The sequence below is a fragment of the Branchiostoma belcheri genome, unplaced genomic scaffold (genome assembly GCF_001625305.1).
Source record: "Branchiostoma belcheri isolate BF01 breed outbred unplaced genomic scaffold, Haploidv18h27 scaffold96, whole genome shotgun sequence".
Classification (NCBI taxonomy): Eukaryota; Metazoa; Chordata; class Leptocardii; order Amphioxiformes; family Branchiostomatidae; genus Branchiostoma; species Branchiostoma belcheri.
In genome coordinates, this window is record NW_017804642.1 from 225,451 (window position 1) to 245,519 (window position 20,069).

Sequence of the window (20,069 nt, forward strand, 5' to 3'; positions counted from 1 at the left end):
AATGCGGGCATGTAACGTTTTTTTTTTATTTTGAAAATCAACAGTTTGCATTATGCAATTAAAAATCCTAACCAATAAAGTAGGGAATAGCTATCCAACTGTTGTTTTAGTTGTATGTTACTTCATATTATAGTTATATCAATGTAAATCATTGTTTTCCCTTGTGTTTCTCATTCTTTCCCTGCCATGTCGTAAAATGTGGTGAACCCATCGCTGTATTTGCTCCAAAGCAAATATTGGCCTTTCTAGTTTAAACATATTTTTTCCCCGAACCAGGGATTTGACGTGCTTGCACCAAGTGCAAGTCTTTTTCTGAAGCAAGATTTTTACGGCTGGATGCCCTTCCTAACGCCAACCCAAACCCTAGTAGGGCCCAGGATCCCTCTAACTGAGGGGGGGAAATGCGCGTTAATTGTCTTTCCCAAGGGCACAACTTGTACGCCACTTGTAATACAAGCCAGAAAAAATGTATAACCATAACACATTTCTGGATTTACATTTTCCATTTCCAAAAAAAAATTGTGAACCCAATTATTTAAGACAAGTGCACCAGTGCACCTTTTCCCAAAAATGAATTTTCAGCCCTGAGGTCCAGCTTTAAAGCTTGTAACTGCTGCCCTAAGGCCATACCAATTTAATTTGTTGGTTCTCGGATTTTTCAGAAAAAATATGAAGCGACAGGGCGAAAAAAAAAAAAAACAGGTCTAGGCATCCTATTATAGCTCCAAATGCCACGATAGGAGCCATGAAGTCAACACAAAAGGCTGGGTTGATATTTAAATGACAAACTTTGAACTTTTAATTAAACCACTGCATTGGCAGCTGGGAAAAACTATACCAACTAGGAAGAAAATGACTTTCCTCAACTGCTGCGGGCAAAATATGAGTATTTTTTATTTGATTCAGAACCAAAGTCTTTTTTTATTTGCAACTCAGGAAAAAATGAAGAGGCAAATCCGAGAACCAACGAATTAAATAGGTGTGGCCTAACAGTAAGAATCAGTGAGAATGTCAGGAGGAAGTCTGTACGTACGCCCATCTTCTCCAGCGACCTGGCCAGGACGTCACAGCCCTTCTTCTGGTTCACAAAGATGATGATGGGCGGCTCGATGCCTCTGTTCAGGATCTCCTTCAACTTGTTCCTACAGACAGAAAAGTAACATCAGATACAGGCACACATAAACTAGTCAGCACGTTGGCAGAATGTACTGCCCCTGCGCAGAACCCCGTATTTTCGCGTTTTTCGTTGGTTTTTTTGGTCAGCGTTGCATCAAAATTTTGCCTGTTGTAAAGGATATTCTTTCCGACATAACATTTGGAAACTACTGTCGAAATGCTAACCTTATATGAGCGAATACAACCTTATATGAGACGTTCTGCCGAAATGCTATGTACAATACATTACGGTTTCGCGCAGGTGCAGTGCGTTCTGCCGACGTGCTAAACTAGTCATACCTCTCATACAACCAGGAACAGAGAACATGCCATGTTACTTTGGCATGCACATTAAAGCGGCAGAACACAATTTTCGGGGATTTCTATAGTTAAGGACCCCAAAGTGACTCACTTTGACGCGGTACAAATTATAGTGGGGTGCAAAAAGCAAGATTCAGATTTTAATATGTTTAATTTCAGGGTATGGTGTAGAAAATATGTGAAAATGAGCTTAGGTTTGCTGGCTCGTTCTGTCAAAATGCCCTCTTTTATTAGCGCCACTGCGGAGGTCATGGAACTGCAGCCAACGCACAGTACTAGTCGGTACATCGGTACAAGTATCCAAGCGTAAATCTACGCCAACTGAACACGCACCATAATTAAAAACTACAAGCTAATACATGTACAACACATTCCCAACTAAAACGAGAAATTCTCCATACACTATGTGCAAAATGCACATACCTATGTGCAAAGTGCACACACCTATGTGCAAACTGCACACACCTATGTGCAAAGTGCACACAGCTATGTGCAAACTGCACACACTATGTGCAAAGTGCACACAGCTATTTGCAAACTGCACACACTATGTGCAAAGTGCACACAGCTATGTGCAAAGTGCACACACTGTGCAAAGTGCACACAGCTATGTGCAAAGTGCACACACCTATGTGCAAAGTGCACATAGGTGCATATACATGTACTATGTACAAACTGCATAATTATACTTCAAACAGACAACACTTTAATTCTGGACTGACTCTAATTCCGGACGACCTTTCACCATTAAGACATTGTTATATTACTCGCTGAAAGTTGCATAGGTATCATCGATAGGTCCCCTGGGACTAGGTCTGTCAGTTCTGCAGAATTCTGCATTCAGGTGCAGAATTCTACAACCCAAATACAAGATATGAAGGAATTAGCAATGCCTTATTTATTTTATGATGTTAGAGAGTGGACTCACACTCGTCCTACACTGTATGTGTTTGCTATCCCTGTGCTGCAAAAAAACATACAAGACAGGACATTCTGCCAAGTACCTTCCAAAAGCACAAAAGAGTTTGCAGATGGCACACACATTTCAGGCACAAGTACTTTCACTTTCAGGTCATACAGGTCACAGTATTTCATGCTGATGGTCATTGTCAGACTGAAGCTTGAGTTCTTGTACATGTGGCGTGTTGTTGTTCAACAAACAGGTGACTTTCACAGCTCTCTCTGATATACAAGAGGGCCTGCAAGGGGGGGTCCCGACAATGCTCTACGCTGAATTCGGAAACCCTCGATTACGCTTTACGATAAATTCCAAGTGGCTACAACGCATTACGTAGAATTAAAACGGCGAATACGCTCTACGCAAAATGCAAAGAGCGGTCCGTCTACGCTCTATGTAGAATTAAAACGGCTGATTACACTCTACTGAAAAGGGCTTGCGGGCCCCCATACAATGACAGTTCATTTTGTAAAGCTGTTATTACCTTCGCCCAGAAGGTTATGTTTTCGTTGGCGTTCGTGTGTCTGTGTGTGTGTGTGTGTGTGTGTGTGTGTGTGTGTGTGAACACGATAACTCAAGAAGGCAAAGATGGATTGTCTTTATATTTGGTGGGTGGGTAGGTCTTGATGAGACCTGGAACTGATTAGATTTTGGACCCCCTGGCGGCTTGTTATGGTACTGCAGCTGAACTTCCGGTTTTGATATCTCGTGATCTGGACATGTTAGGGTCACTAAATTTGGATGGTAGGTAGCTCTTTGACTGGGGAAGAAGTGACATGGGTTTGGACCCCCTAGCGGCTTGTTCTGGAACTGTAGAAGCATTCGTTGAAAAATATTCGAAGGAGGATAACTCAAGAACCGATTGACGGATCATCATGATTTCTGGTATGTGGGTACCTTAAAGAATGCTTGACATATGAAAATGATAGTTATGCAAATCAGCAGCTAATTAGGATAATTAATGAGGAAATGCTATAAATCTGCTACCTTCCATGATATGATTATTCAAACGTGTGGCATGTGTAATTGTGAAGAAGAAGAACATTGGCAGGTAGTGTTTATGCAAATGAATGCCTAATTTGCATAATTAATGCGAATCGTCAGCATTCATCAAGGCCAAAGAGTACCATCATTTGGCGAAGGTATGAGGTCGTGGAACTCTAGTTAGTCATATTTTCATGTCTACCTAATATAGGTCAAAGCCAAAGTTCCAAATTATCAAAGGCCGTGTTCATGTGAAGTCAGTGAAGGCGCTTTACATGTCGTTTCCCCCGAAGCCGGTTTCAAGTGGCTCCATCTGAACGCTCCAAATCACACTGAAAGCGCCTTGATCCCAAGCCACTTCTAGAGGTGGTTTCGAATCAGTTTTCCCGCATCGCGATTTGCATCTGAACGCAATGTGATTTCAATGTGACTTCACCTGGTCATGGATTACGGGGTGATATTTCTTTATTTATAAGCAATACCAAATTTTACGTGGCAGCAACTTGAAGAGCAGTAATGGTCAAATAATGTGTCCATTCTAGGACTAGCTTCACCGCCTCTGGCGGAACCACATCAGCATTCGCCGAGATACGCTGGGAGGGGGGCACCAGCAAGCAGGTCATTGACCTCTGACATTAATAACACGCCACCTTGCGTTGCATTGTTTTGATCAAACAACAATGAACGCAGTTTCAGAGAATCGTGATCGGGCACTGTTTGAAAGGATAATGTATGGCACATGGACCAGATGTGAGGAATGCGAGTTACCCGAATCGCGGTTTGGGTGACTTCACATGAACAAGGCTAAAAAGTGTTGTATGGCATTCTTGTACCTAAAAAGGACCATGTTTTGTTAATTTCATTCCATGCAGTTAGAAATCCAATAGGAATAAGTCATCTATGATAATATTGTTATGATGACAAATTACTTCATAATCATAATACAAAATTTTGCCCTCTCATGCCCCTATCACCTTGTGACTCTTCACTTCAAGATTTTGCATCATCTTTATAATTCATAAAAGTTGCTCTTTCTCTTATCTCCACTGTACTTTGGCTGTGAGTCTTTCTATTGCTAACACCAGAAGCTGTTTCAGGCTGGGTTAGCTGCTGCCTGTATTTACTTAAGGATTAGCTTGTAACAAGGTGTGACAGATTAATTTGTATCCCAAGTGCTCCCAAGTGCCCTCAGTTAGCCCCCAGCTGACAGAAAACCCCAATGAACAGCCTAGGGGTTCCAATGCACTCAAGTCATCACATTTTGCTAATAATAATACTAATCGTGCAAACTGTGCCATCACATTAAACATTTTGTGCACACATGGTCATCTCTACTTACATGTACATGTATATTGAGAAGTGTTTTCCCATTCAGATGACTGAAGGCTCAATATTCCTTCTCTACCTTAAGACCACGTAGACAAGTACTTCGACAGAACTTCTCATACAAGGTCATATCTGCATATAAAGCTTGCCACCCTGTCTGTAGTTTTAATTTGTGTAGTTAAAAATTGTGCATATTGTTGTGCAGCAGTAATATTTTAAACCTGATAGAAGATCACAAAATTTGATTTAATCTGGTACAGTAACTGTATACTGTACAATCTAGAAAACAAAGCTGGGACTGATCATGGAGGTACTTGTATACACCTCCATGGACGATCATGGACTAGTCTAGATCTGGATGTCAGACCCATGGCACACTGGGCCCAAAGTAATACGCATGTATCTCAGTGTGCAGTTGGGGGCTGGGTGAAAGGTTTAAGGTCACTAGAAAAGTGGTCTGAACTCATGAGAATTGAACACTATCTGATCCTTAAGGAAGATTATGCTTGAAGCCTTCTTTGGGTAGTGTGAAGAGGAAAACTTACAGAAGCGGTCATTGAAAGGGTAGATGCATGTGCATGACCAGATGGTCTGGTGCCCTCACAAGAAAGCAAACGAAGGCAAAGAGCCGCCAACCTGAAGTATAACCAACAACTCAACAGTGAAACATTCTCCTAAAATTGAGTTGATATACATGGCATATATATCAACTCAATTTTGGAGAATGTTGCCTTGTAACTACACATGTATAAGCTACATTTCATTTCAGTTCAGTTCTCAAGGTACAGTTAGGTAGGTCATCCTAGACTGGCCTAATATCCTGCCAGCATCTCTTGGGACGTCCCTTGAGGACTTGTACTAATGCGGAACATAGCCCCAGGGTGGTATGGGAACCCTGCCACTTGGTCTAACATTTGATCACACTGAAACACCCACACTGTAGCCTTAGGTTTCAGTTCAAATTTTGTTTTTACAACAAAACAAACTCTCCCTCTAACCTCCTTGATATACCTTATATTGCATGTTTTGCCCTTTGCCAGTAGCCCTTTTACCGAGAAGATGAATCTCAGAATGATCCCACTTTTCCTATAATGTGTGGGTTTGTGATGTTGTGATTTATTGACATTGCAACAGTGTTAGAGGAGAATTGCAACTGTTTGCTGACAGTCGGCAAAAGTCCCAATTTACATGTGGGCAAAAAGCTGACAGTACGAAAAAGTAATTACATGATGATTAATTTGGTCACACCAATTTCAATTTAATTTGTTGATTCTTGGATTCGCCTCTTCATTTTTTTGATTTGCAAAAAATCCTGAATCAACTAAGAAATTCTCATATTTTGCACCCAACAGTTGAGGAAAGTCATTTGCTACCTAGTTCTTACTGTTTTTCCATCTATCAATGCAGCGGTTTGGTTAAAAGTTCAAAATTCCTTGTTTACATATTAACCCAGCCTTTTGTGATAACTCCATGACTCTTATCGTTGCATTTGGGGCTATAATGAGATGAGATAATAAAAGTGCATCGACGAATAGAACCAATTCATATGCTTATTGAATAATAAAAACCTCTTACAGCCTGTCTGACAACATAAACACAACAACGATATACATAAAGGTAGTGTAGCCAGGCATTTTACAACATAAAATATGGGCCTTAGTCTAGATTTTGTAAGTCTTTCATGGCTCTCACCACAAAGAAGTGTTTGTGTCTATTATAATAACAGTCCGGCTGATTGGGAGTTTGTACTGCGATCTGTGTCTCAGTTCATAACGCGGTTTCTCAGCCGGGTGAATGAAAACGTGGCAGCGGTGTGAGGGATCTTTCAAAATACTTTTCAGTTCATGCAAAGATCATGTGGGGGGAGCCATACCCAGCACTGACTGGATGAAAAATTTGTAAATTCGTAGGAGGGCATCTGAAGGTAAATTAGTCGTTTTATATGTCACACACAGTTTTTGTATGTCAGGTTTTTGTCCACGTGTAAGATCAGGTCTACATGTATGTTGTACAACCAACAAACGAGCGAGAGACTTTTATGGTTGTCCGTCTAACATGTGAGTTCCACCATTCATGAAGACTACAATGGCAGTTAACCTAACACAGTTGAAAAAGCCTTCGAAAACTTTGTGACTTTATTGCAACTTGCATGGCAGTCTTGTACCCAGTTTAGCTTGTGCAGTTAGAAACCCTGGCCAATAGGAACAATAGTCATCTACATCTACATTAATGGTATGAAACACCAGTTCCATCACTGAGCTCTGTATGTCCAAGGGTTCAGAAATCATACTTTACACACATGTAGAAGCTATTGATAAGGGATAAAATCTCTCCATAGTCATATCTCCACATTCTGCTAAATGCTAATGAGCAAACTCTGCCAATTATCCCACATTTTCACAGAGGGCAAGCCTTTCTGTACTTGAATGGAGAAGTGTGTTTCCTGGTAGGCAGCAGCCTGAAGCAGCATGAAAAACCAGAAGCTGTTTCATGTATTTACTTAAGGATTAATTGGTAACAGGGCATGACAGATTGATTTGTATCAAAGCCTCCCATGTGCCCTCTGGCTGAGAGAGATTCAGAGAACTCTGAAGAACACCTTGGGTTGTCCATGAAGATAGCAGAGTGACTCAGCAGAAGTCTTCACATTCTACTAATGCCAATACCAGTACAAGCTCTGCCATATCCCGCATTTTGTGTTAAGCATACAGGACCTATGCCTACGTATACTTGTACGGAGAAGTGTGTTTCCTAATGTTTCCCCATCACACGACTAGGCCCTCGGGATGATTGAAATGGTTTTCCAAAAATGTGCCAGCTGACAACAGCTCAAATATTTCTGATACATGTTTTTTTCGGCATTGCTTGCTTATAATCTTATGATCACTTGCTATCCCTGTTAACAATCAGTGTAGTACATGTATGTCATAACACTGATCAGATATGGAGGCTACATTTTCACCAACCCTTCCTTCCAAATCTGATTTGCCATATCATGGTTAGTCTGGTATCCATATCTATTATAGCTGGAAGTCTCTTTGCTGTGAAATGGCTATCCTCTTAAACAAACTTGCTCTCTGGGGGCTGGATCTCTGAGCCAGCATTTTATTTCCAAAACCTTTGACTAGAACTGCTTGTACTATAACAAGATCCTCTGGCCTCCAAATTAGACCCCCTTTCCCATAGACAAAATGTTGCACTTTTACAGATATTGTCATGGTCATTGCTCTGCAGAACTCACCCAACTAGTTCCACCACTCAGAACTTTTAAGCGGTCCACTCGGTTCTCCACTAGCTCACACAACTTCTCTGTCCAAATTCCTTGTTCGAAATCTTTTTACAGTGACAGTTTCTTTCCCCGTATGGCCAAGCTTTGGAGTTCCCTCCCTGACACTGTTAATTCCCACCAACCTACAATCTACAGGCTTTCAAATCAAACGTTCACTGCCATCTCTTGACATAGCCATATTTCTTATTCAATGCTGAGAAGTGGTCGTATTAGCCTTGGTTCCAGACCGTCCAGTGTGCCTGGCTCACTGAGATATTTTGTGTCCAGTTACTGGGTTCCAGACCCAGGCCATAGCACACTCAGTGTGCTATGGGTCTGGAACCCAGGCTATGGTCGTATAGGCCTTGCATTGAACCACTCCGTTAAAAAAAATGTTATGTTACTAATTCTAAGGCGTGGCTCTAATATCCAACAATGATATAACACACTGCAACATTTAGTTGGAGATTAAAGTTTCTTTACAACAGAACAATACTTCCTTCCCAGAGTTAAGTGCTAACTGAGGGGGCTGTGATGTAATTTCCTTGGGGGCATGTTGTTCCAAACAGGAAATGTTTAGCTATTTATCAGTGTTCATTTTCCAACATTAATGAAGATGTAAGATCCACTTCAGAATCTGAAACTGTGAAAGGGAAGATTAAATTGGCATGGACTTACAGACAAAAAAGAAAACTCATCAGGCTTCTCCTCATTAATAAAATTCCACAACCTACAAATTATAGTACGTGTATTTACATTTGTCCTAAGTACATTTTGTAATAGGGTAGGATGATGACACACTTAATACCAGTACGTACATATAGGTACATACAAGGCTAAAATCCACCAAAGACACTTATGCAAATGTTGCAAAGACGTGTAAAACGCTGAACTGGACCCTACATCTGCTTGAACGAGGAGTGCCCTGTACCCATTGCAACAAGCTGACAGCCAGGCCAGGCAGGCCTGCAGTTAGTTACCATCTGTGCACAGGTGGAACAGCACACCAAGTTGCTCATGGGAGGGGGGATAAAGGCAAACTACACGACATACAAAAATGTATAAACTGTATCTTTTTATGTGTGACAATTCAGAGCTTAATAGACATGGAAAGACATACTAGGAATAAAAAAACCTGTTTTAAAGTTGTTTTTGAAGTGATCACAACATACTGGTATTCCTAGAACCCCCTTTTGTACAAAATTTGGTATAGCCTTCAAATCTTCCAGCTTGCTAGATGGACTAGTGCCAAAAAAAACATTTGGGACTGACCTCCCATATCTATTGATTTCTGCAACATTAAACCCAACCTGCTTTATAGTATAGGTACTATAATAAGTTATAAGGCTTAGAACTCTTCCCAGTTCCTGGCAGAACAGATTGCCTGAGAACATGTAGACTCAATGACATATGATATGGCAGCTTCCTTTCCTGTGACCTCAGCCTAACCCCAGCCATGCCAGGCCAGTGTGCTGGGACATCCACTGGGACTGAACACCAGTGAGGTCTTTGCTGTTCCAAGGATAGTCTGACCTTTTGGTTTATCCCAGTGAACCAGCTTTCATGAAGTCACTTTTCATCAGTAATATAAATTGCAGAGGAAACTGAAATTCTGAGCTAACATTGATTGAATTGCAATTCTTGAATTATAGAATTTCTATTCATCACTTTATGACAACATTGATGTCAAAATGTATATCAATCTTAGTCTCAGTATAATTTTCTGTGAATCTGCTGAAATAAACTTACTGTAAAGAATAGTGACAGCACCAAAAGCTAGCCTGGATGTGACAGACACACAGCACATTAGGATGAAAGTTATCCTGTGTGTGCACTGGCTGAGGCTGTGCACCTCATCAAAGGAAAGCAATTTTTCTGTGGCCTTTCATAATTCCTTCATCCAGGCCTCCCACACTTCGGAAACTTCTAGAAATGACCATGATGTACAATGTGATCTGAACAACAACAGACAAGGGTTGAACTTCAAGCCTGAACTTTGTGACAGAGTTCTTAGAGGGAGGCCAATTTTCTAGCCTAACATCTGCTTGAAAAAATTTTTAGACACTGGATACAGGTGTCTCAGCCAGCCTGAAAACATCACAATTTTGTAGCCTAACATCTGCTTGGAGAATTCACTGAACACACTGGCAAGCACAATCTTATTCCATCAGGGGAACCACGGGGTCTAAAGAGGAACTCTAGAGTGACTTCATGTACATATGTATGTTGGGCAGTCATATATACATGTAATAGACCTGGTGGTGAGGATCAGTGAAGTCTTTATTCTAACATCGGCTGTCTGGCACCCTGGCACCACCACCAATGTCTAATGTCAATGTCAATGATATGTCAATGAAGGTTTATAGAAATTACTTGCAGTGGCCTAGAGGTTAAAGATGAACCTTCTAATGTTAACCTCCTTGTTCAAAAGATCAATCAATCAATGTGAAAATCCATGTGAAGTTACCCACAAAGTTGAAATTATTTATGTTAGTGGATTTCAATGACTCACAAGGTACATGTACTAAAGATTTTGTTACAGACACTGCCTGGGCAGCTCTGACACACAGGCCAGCTAAGGGATGTGTAACTGTAAGGAGATAGGGTTGACCCCACTGTGGTGACCTGGTTTCTCTCCACACATGGATCTCCTGGCTGATCATTGACTCAGAGTATAACCCATCCACAGAGTGTTAATCTGGTGTGACGACCTCTACTGATAGAAGTCAGAGGAAGAGAATTACACTTGTGTTGCCTTAGTTGCCAGGGTGCTTCAGCAGGGTGCTTCAGTAAACAAGCCAGGGAGGAGTCCAGCATACTGCTGCCTTATTTCAGAGGAACCAAATCTGCCTGACATGTGCCTGGCCAGTATGTGTGTGCATTACAAAATGCACATGCCCCTTGTTGGACATGGGGCAGAAGAGCTGACCTACATTTGTACATGTACATACTGTAACAGTAACTTGTTGAACACTCAGGGGACCAAGGAAAAGTGGTCATCTCATATACAAAAAGCATGGCGAGAACAAGGAGATATGTGTGGGACAGAGAACAAGAAAAACCTCAGCAAAATTCTTAGTTTACATACAATACTCTACTCTAGAGTCTGCCCAGCTGACCCAAAGTGGCCCAGCTGGTACCATTTTGTAATTGCACAAAGATGGCCATGCTGTATATATAAATTCAATGGCAAACTGGCTGCTTCCATGAAGACTTCTTGCTAGCTATCATCAAAAAAGGTTTTCTGCCACATTTGAAAATGACATGTTCGTCATATGCAGAGGTTGAGCCCATTGTGCACCCCCAAATATATAGTGCCAGTCGTGGTGGTGTTGGACAAGTGGTACTCTTACAACATACGTTATGTTGTAAAATTCGGGACTGAGAAAAAGCAGTCATTATGACCAGATGGCTGGCTTATAGAGATGGTTACTGAGTAAAGGGACTTTTGTCTAGTACACAACCAAGTCTTTTATTCAGCTGACATTTTGGTGACCGTCTGTCATCACCTTCCTTAGGGCAATTCTGACTTCACACTGCATTGCAGCACAATGCGTAGCTGCTACAGATGCATTCCCAAATGTACAATATTTATATATCTACACATACTACACTATGCATGGTTGTACAGGGAACTGTATCACTATAATGCAGTCCCAAACAAACAGGAGTTGGATATATACAAAATTGTGGTCAGTTATGAGACCAAAGCATTTACAGAGAGAACTGTTAGGTCCACAATACGGTTGCCCTGGGGAAGGTGACAGACAGTCAGCAAAATGTCGAATAATAGACTTGGTTGTGTAAAAAGAGTCCCTCTCAGTGACGTACCAACCTGAGGAAACTATTCACGGATAGGGGGGCACTTTTACAAGTTTGACTTTATACTAGTGTTTAAAATGCTGGAAACAGTCTGGCATCAAGATTATGCTTTAACAAGGACATTACAAAATGTATATCCTTGGTAAATTATGATAATATTACATGTACTTACAGGTTTTTAATACTATAACCCATCCACTAGTGAATTTTTAAGTTTCAAAAGTTCTGCAATTTTTCTGTAAGTTTTTTTAGTGGACCTTAATGGTCAGAGACCGGCAAAATGCCTACTGGTTCAGGGCTAATGTAACATAATCTCCAAGAAGCAACTGTGGTAGAAAATTGTGGGCTTGCTTGTCATGGCCTCATCTGCCCAGTAGATAAATGAAGGGGGTTTCAGGAGACCTCCTAAGAATAAATAGAGGTGGTCCCCAAACAGCATGTGTCTGGCTTCTGGTGTTGCTAAATGATTTGTCCCCTGACCAGAAGGCCTACCAGAGTCCACCCAACTGCACTGTTAGGGTCTCCCAAGGATTAGCTAGCTAATCCAGCGTGTAATTAAGACATGTGAAGCCTCTCTTGAGGCATATACATGAAATTTGCACTTCTTCCAGTTGAATAAAATAGTTTCTACTCTCTGACAACTACTGGGAACTCTGTACCAAACTACCAGAATCATTGTAATTCCGAAATGACTATCATGTTGGATAAAACTACAAATGTACAAATTAAAAGCCTCACAGTATCTGCCTGCCTTGCCCTCCTGCCTCATCACCCACTTGCTGCAAACCGACCCTGATCATCGACATGCTGCAACTACAAAGCCAGCTTGCCGGCCAACTACATCTGCCATGTACCCAGCCATCTCTGGCCGTCATCACTGAGCACCGAGCACAACATCACGCCACGTGTACAAGAACTCAAGCTTCAGTCTGACAATGACCATCAGCATGAAATACTGTGACCTGAATGACCTGAAAGTGAAAAAGTACTTGTGCCTGAAATGTGTGTGCCATCTGCAAACTCTTTTGTGCTTTTGGAAGGTACTTGGCAGAATGTCCTGTCTTGTATGTTTTTTTGCAGCACAGGGATAGCAAACACATACAGTGTAGGACGAGTGTGAGTCCACTCTCTAACATCATAAAATAAATAAGGCATTGCTAATTCCTTCATATCTTGTATTTGGGTTGTAGAATTCTGCACCTGAATGCAGAATTCTGCAGAACTGACAGACCTAGTCCCAGGGGACCTATCGATGATACCTACGCAACTTTCAGCGAGTAATATAATTATGTCTTAATGGTGAAAGGTCGTCCGGAATTAGAGTCAGTCCAGAATTAAAGTGTTGTCTGTTTGAAGTATAATTATGCAGTTTGTACATAGTACATGTATATGCACCTATGTGCACTTTGCACATAGGTGTGTGTACTTTGCACATAGTGTGTGCACTTTGCACATAGCTGTGTGCACTTTGCACATAGCTGTGTGCACTTTGCACATAGCTGTGTGCACTTTGCACATAGGTGTGTGCAGTTTGCACATAGGTGTGTGCAGTTTGCACACAGGTGTGTGCACTTTGCACATAGGTGTGTGCATTTTGCACATAGGTGTGTGCATTTTGCACATAGTGTATGGAGAATTTCTCGTTTTAGTTGGGAATGTGTTGTACATTGTATTGTGAATTTGTTGCAGTACATAGCAACCTATACGACAAGCCGGCACATGCGTTTTTTTAATTCATGAATTGGCACTGTACATACGTACGGTCGTGTGGCCTTACGTATTTTGTATGTGCAAATAAACAATAAACAAACAAACAATATACTACTGGTAGGCTTACTTCTTCTCTCCCTCCTTGACCAGGTAGACGACCTGTTGCGTGCGCTCCGTGGGTTTGCCGGCGGATCCGATGTACACGACGGCGGGACGGCGCAGGTAGCTGCGAGCCAGCCGCTCCACTTGTGGAGGCATGGTGGCCGTAAACATAACTGTCTGGAGTGTAGAAAATACTTTTTTAAGTTTCTGATAGAATCCTTTCAGATTTTGTATTCATGTTCATGCCGGAATGTAGATGGCAGATAGATATGTTGAAAGGAGACAAGGCTCTGATTTATTGTTTTAAAAAAAATTGTCTTTTACTTTAATGCAGTGAAGTATTTTCTTACTTTGTATCAAAACCATATGTACCATATGAAAATGCCTTGTTTTTTTTGCCCTATCGCATTACATTTGGAGTCTGCGGAGGATGTCATCCATAAAATTTACTTGCTGTGGCCTTACCGATAATACATAGTATATTACTTGGCATACTGGCAAGTTTAACTTACTTGGCATACTGGCAAGTTTAACCTGCTGGTTCCTGCTGTAGCTACTAGTAATATGTAGTTGGTACATGTACATTTTGTAATGGGCGGTGCCCTAATTCCGACCTAGCTCATGGTAGATATAGCTCATGTTGCACAAGTTTTTGGTCAGATAAACTATTACAAAAGGTATGTGCGTTGGTATGGAACATAGGTCGGAATTAGGACCCCTCCCGTTAACATGTACAATACAAAAGTACATTGTACATGTGCCTTAAGCTGAAAGGTTTAATGTTTTTGTATGACTGTTTTTGAAGTTCCTTACCTGTCTGTACTTCCTCTTGGTGGCAAAGTTGGCCTTGAGTTTTTCCACATCCTCCGCCTCCTCAGTGTCTGGTTTCTGGTTGGTCACAGGGAGATATTCCAGAATCTTCTGCACATCTGGCTCGAAACCCATGTCAATCATACGATCAGCCTGGAAAGGGGGAAATATGGAGATTATTTAATGAATAATAATAAATAGAAATATGTGACAAATTTAATATTCAAGTACACTGAGTCTCTCATATCTATCATGTAAATGCCTTATAGTTATGTGTAGCACATATAATAGACAGAACGTACTGTACCTATGCAAAACCCGTAAATGTATTGTGCATATAGCACTTTAGTAGAACATCTCATATTACTATATATCATAAGGTCGTATTCGTGTATATGAGGTTAGCATCCTGACTGTTGTTTCTGTATGTTGTGTCAGAAAAGATATTGTCTGCAACAGGTAAAATTCTGATGCAATGTTGAACCAAAAATCCAATGAAAACCATGAAAAATCAGGCGTGGTGCATTCTGCCAGCATGCTGTAATGTGAAAACTTTTTCTCATCCATGACCCCATAGGTACACTTCTAATACTCCATCATGAACACATGTTGCAATACTCTCATTCACAAAGCAAATGGAATCCTTTTTTCCTCATCCAAGATATCATATAGATATTATATGTCACATTCTCAGCTATGACCACACATGTACACTAGCACGACTCCACGACAATATGACACTAGTTACTTTTCATCCATGACCCCATAGGTACACTACTTACTTCATCCATGACCCAATAGGTACACTACTTACTTCATCCATGACCCCATAGGTACACTACTTACTTCATCCATGACCCCATAGGTACACTACTTACTTCATCCATGACCCAATAAGTACACTACTTACTTCATCCATGACCACATAGGTGCACTGACTCAACACCAGGTAACGGTTCTCCAGCACGTCAATCAATCGACCAGGTGTGGCAATAACAATCTGAAAAGGAAGAAAGCATTTTCAATGAGATTCTCATCAAATCCCAGATATTTTGCAGAAACATTCAGTTAAAAATCTGCAAATTCTAGGATTACATTCTTAGGCCGCAGCAAGTAAATTTTATGGATTACATCCTCCACAGACTCCAAATCTAATGCGAGCGGGCGAAAAAAAACAAGGTTCCTACATTTTAAAATTTTGACTCAATCATTGTACAAATGGTTTTGATTCAGTGGGAACATCACATATACACAGCCAACATCACATATCACTGCATCAAAGTAAGAAACAGAGCCTTTTCTTGTCTCCTCTCTTCATAGTTAGGAAGTTCCTCTCTGCCACCCACCTTCCGGCAACATGGCAACAGACATCTTTGCCCATTTTCGGCATGGTGATTACTGTCAGAAGGCAACAAAATTTCTTTCTTTTTTTTCCAAAATCGGGCGAAAATTAATGCACGCGCTAATGTCATCCATAAAAATTGAGGATTAGGCAAATTGTACTTACCATGAAGGATAATCCCAATTATACCTCACACGAACTATTTGGGTATATCATTTACCTTATGCAGTATTTCCTATGCTTATCGCTAGGTGGCGCACGTGTACAAAGCTTTAATCGCAAAGCATCACGGGATATCATGACGTAATGACAATGTTCGCCGCCATTTGACGACGTGCGAGAAAAAGTCTGTGCTGTTCACCATGGGTGGGCATTTTCAGCTACCTGGAAGCTGAAGAACAGCAAGGGTGGGAAGATATACCCAAATAGTTCGTGTGAGGTATAATTGGGATTATCCTTCATGGTAAGTACAATTTGCCTAATCCTCAATTATACCTGCACACTCCCTATTTGGGTATATCATTTACCTTATGCAGACTTCAGAGCCGTGGACAGCACAGCCTGGCCAAACGTGTGTTGGTTGTTGTCCCTCCTGTAGTACTTCAGGAAGGTAGACTCTCGTGACCAGTCCGCTGCCTTCATGATGCTATGTAGAGACACCCCGGCAGCTGCAGCAGCTGAAGTGCACGCTCCTCGAGTGGAGTGAGCTGAGAAAGTTGCTGTGTCGACACCTGCCGTGCCTAACACTGACTTAACCCACCTGGCCAGGGTCGCAGAACCAACCGGCCTGTGTGGTCTCCTGTATGATATGAACAACTTCTGCTCCCCCCCCTTTCTTTCCGAAGGGAAGAAGTCCGCCTTAGATATTCCTTCAGGTATGTGAAGGCACACAAGCGCCTGTCCTGCGGGAAGGCCGCCCAAAAACACTTTCTGGCAGGTTTTCCTGGTCTAGAAGTTTTTAGCAGGGTAGGAATTGTCCAAGAAACACCGTTTCTACATTTCTTCATGAATCTCAAGTCGAGAGCCGCTAAAGTTTGACCTCTGTCGGCTGATACCAATGCCGCTAGTGTTACCAACTTATGAGACAATTGTTTCAAACTAAGACTATTAGCTGGGCAACAATGCAGAAGGTACTCTAGGACCCGACTGACGTCCCATGTTGAAACATATCTTGGACAAGGAGGACGTTTGTGAAACACACCTCTCATCAGTTTGGACACTAGAGGGTGACTACCCACATTACAATGGTCTACTGGTAAGTGAACAGACGAGATCGCAGAACGAGCCACCCCAATTGACATATAGCTGTAGTTCTGTCGAAACATCCATTCCAGATATTCTACTACGCTCTCTATAGAGCCGCAAACTGGATCAATCTCCCTTCTATCACACCAGCTGGCCCACTGAGCCCATGCTGACTGATACTGTCTAGAAGTACTTTCTCTCCAAGCCGAGAGGATGAGGTCTGAAGCCCCTGCCGAAAGGCCCCGACCCTGCAACTGTCGCCTGATATTGGCCACGCGGCAAGCATCAGATCTGGCAACAGCGGATGGGGTCTCCTGTTGTGTGGCAGGAACAGCAGATCCCAGCTCTGTGGCAGGAGAACCGGACTCTCGAACAACATGTTCAACACCTTGGGGTACCAAGCCTGAGACTTCCAAACTGGAGCTATCAAAATCACTGTTGCTACGTCTGACTGGACTTTTCTCAGTACCTTGAACACTAGGCTGAAGGGGGGAAAGGCATACGCTAGCCCCAGGTTGCCCCAGTGAATGTTTAGAGCATCCACTGCCATGGCCTCTGGTTCTGGGTGCCAAGAGACATACTCCTTCAGCTGAGCATTCAGACGAGACGCAAACAGATCTACTGTCAATGCATTGCCTGTCCAATTGTTCAATGACAGGAAAACTGAGCGGTTCAGTTGCCACTCGACCTTGTCCAGAAAAACCCGCGAACACCTGTCCGCTAGGGTGTTTGTCAATCCGGGAACGTGAGTTGCAGACAACATCAGGCCTCTTTCCAAGGCCCACGACCACATCTCCAGGGCCAAGGCTGCCAGATCTGGCGACCTTGTTCCCCCCATGTGATTCACATATGCAACGGCTGTTGTGTTGTCCAGCCTTAGCAGAACATGCTGAGTATCCGCGCTCACAAAGCTTCTTAGCGCCAGGAAGGCCGCTTTCAACTCTAGCCAATTGATGTGCATGCGCGCTTCTGTCTGTGACCAGCGCCCGCCTGTCTCCTGACCATTGCAATGCGCGCCCCATCCCTCCAGTGAGGCATCTGTGCAAATTGTCAGGTCTGACGGAACAAAGACTCGGCGACCGTTTACTTCGCGCACATGACTGATCCACCACTGTAGATCTTTTACTGCATCTGGGGTTAGACTGACTGAAGAGTCGAATTTTCCCGGCTTCTTTATGCCGAAATTGAGAAGCTGTTGCAGAGCCCGGAAATGTAAGGGCCCGGGAAGAATGGCTTGCTTGGTGGACTCTAACAGCCCCACCACGCTGGCTAGCTGCCTGGTTCCTATCACCTCCTGTTCTAGAAGTGATTGGCAAGAACTCACTACCTTGTCTAACTTGTCTTCTGGTAGGTAAATTGTCAAAGTACGAGAATCGAGAACAAGGCCTAGGAAGGTCGCTACCTGAGACGGTATCAACTGCGACTTTTCCAGGTTGAGAACAAAACCGAGTTGCTCTAGAAGCTCTCTGGCTATAGCAATGTGCTCTAAGCACTGTTCCCTCGACCTTGCAATGATCAGTAAGTCGTCTAGGAAAATTACTATTAACAATCCTTGTCTCCTTAGAATGGCCACAATCGGCCGCAAAACCTTGGTAAATACCCTCGGCGCCGACGTCAGACCGAAGGGAAGACACTGAAATTCCCAAAGAACTCCTCTCCACGAAAAACGAAGGAATTTTCGATCGCTCTGAGCTATTGGGATGGTAAAGTACGCATCCTTTAGATCTATAGTTGCTAGAAAATCTCCTTTTTTCCACAACTCTTTGACTAGGTTTATCCCTTCGAACTTGCAAGTACGTTTCAGAACAAACTTGTTTAAAGACTTTAGGTTTATAACCGGTCTCCAGCCTCCCCGAGCTTTCGGGACTAGGAAAATCGTAGAAACATATTGGCCCTCGCAGGGCTCCACCTGGACCACTGCACCTTTCTCCAACATACTGTGCACTTCCTCGTCTACAACCTTTGCTCTGTCCTCCCCAGATATATTTGTGACCGGCTGAACGAACTGAACTGGAGTGGACTCCCATTCTATACGGTAACCCCGAACTGTTTGCAAAAGCCATCTGTCTGTTGAAATCCTTTCCCAGTTTTTCATGAAAAAAGCTGTTCGCCCTGCGTGCTGAACCGGAGAACAGAGCAGAGTCTGATGACGAGGAAGAGCTACTGTTTGTTTGGGCCTTTTGTGCCCTGCGCTGAACGAAACCCCGAGGTTTTCTTACCCCCGGCATTTGACCATGGTCTAGCATTGTTGTAGTTGTTGTTGTTGTTATAGTAGGGACGAAAATTGTAACCCTTTGAGTTTGAGGAGTACTTGTTGTAGTTATAGTTAAACTTCGAGCGGTTGGACTGAAACCTGTCCCTAGCCCTAGAAGTACTCGAAGGGGCTGGCTTATAAGCCTTACTCAAGGTGCGTCTAGCCTGATCGGCTGTATTAACCTTCTCCAAAAAGGTGTCTCCAAACAAGTATTTGGAAGAACCAGTGGGCAAGTCGGTCTTAAAAACATGCTTCATATCCTGTTTATGTCCCTGCCGCACAATTCACGTCTGTACTGAGTCATAGTAGAGGAAGCTGAACCCAAAAAGACCAATGACGATTCTATCGCTTTGCACACAGCATTTGGGTTCAGGGGATGGTCCGAACCCTTAACTGCCGCTAAAAGCTCCACCAGAGGGTTAGCAGCCATGAGCATCTTATCCTGACAATCACTAAAATTCTTATCCGTGTTGACGGTGTCGTGCTTAATCATATTCGCCACTACTGGGTCTAGAATGGGTGCCCGAAGCGCTAACTCCACGCTAGGTGGAGTTGGAAAAGCTTCCTTCCTCTCCTTGAACTCCGCATACGTTAATTTGTGAGTAAAGACCTCGCTCAAAAATGTAGCGACTTGCTCGGGAAGTTCAGATTCTTTCCCTTTCTTATCGTAAGGATTATCGAATGACAAGGAGTTACTAGTACCTTCATCAGAGTCCGAAATGGTGATTTCCCCCTCCTCCGAACACTCTTCCACTTCCGAACCTGGATGCTC

At 42.6% G+C, this 20,069-nt stretch overlaps 1 protein-coding gene across 1 annotated transcript in view; it reads right to left on the bottom strand.

Moving 5' to 3' along the window:
• LOC109461815 (probable ATP-dependent RNA helicase DDX23) overlaps positions 1 to 20,069 on the bottom strand; it is a 33,441-nt gene that overhangs the window by 2,065 nt on the left and 11,307 nt on the right. Inside the window, exons 12-15 of the mRNA XM_019758277.1 lie at positions 15,367 to 15,456; positions 14,460 to 14,609; positions 13,672 to 13,823; positions 1,034 to 1,142 (exon numbers count right to left, since the gene is read on the bottom strand). Coding sequence (XP_019613836.1) covers positions 1,034 to 1,142; positions 13,672 to 13,823; positions 14,460 to 14,609; positions 15,367 to 15,456 — 501 coding nt within the window. The remainder of the gene's footprint in view (positions 1 to 1,033; positions 1,143 to 13,671; positions 13,824 to 14,459; positions 14,610 to 15,366; positions 15,457 to 20,069) is intronic.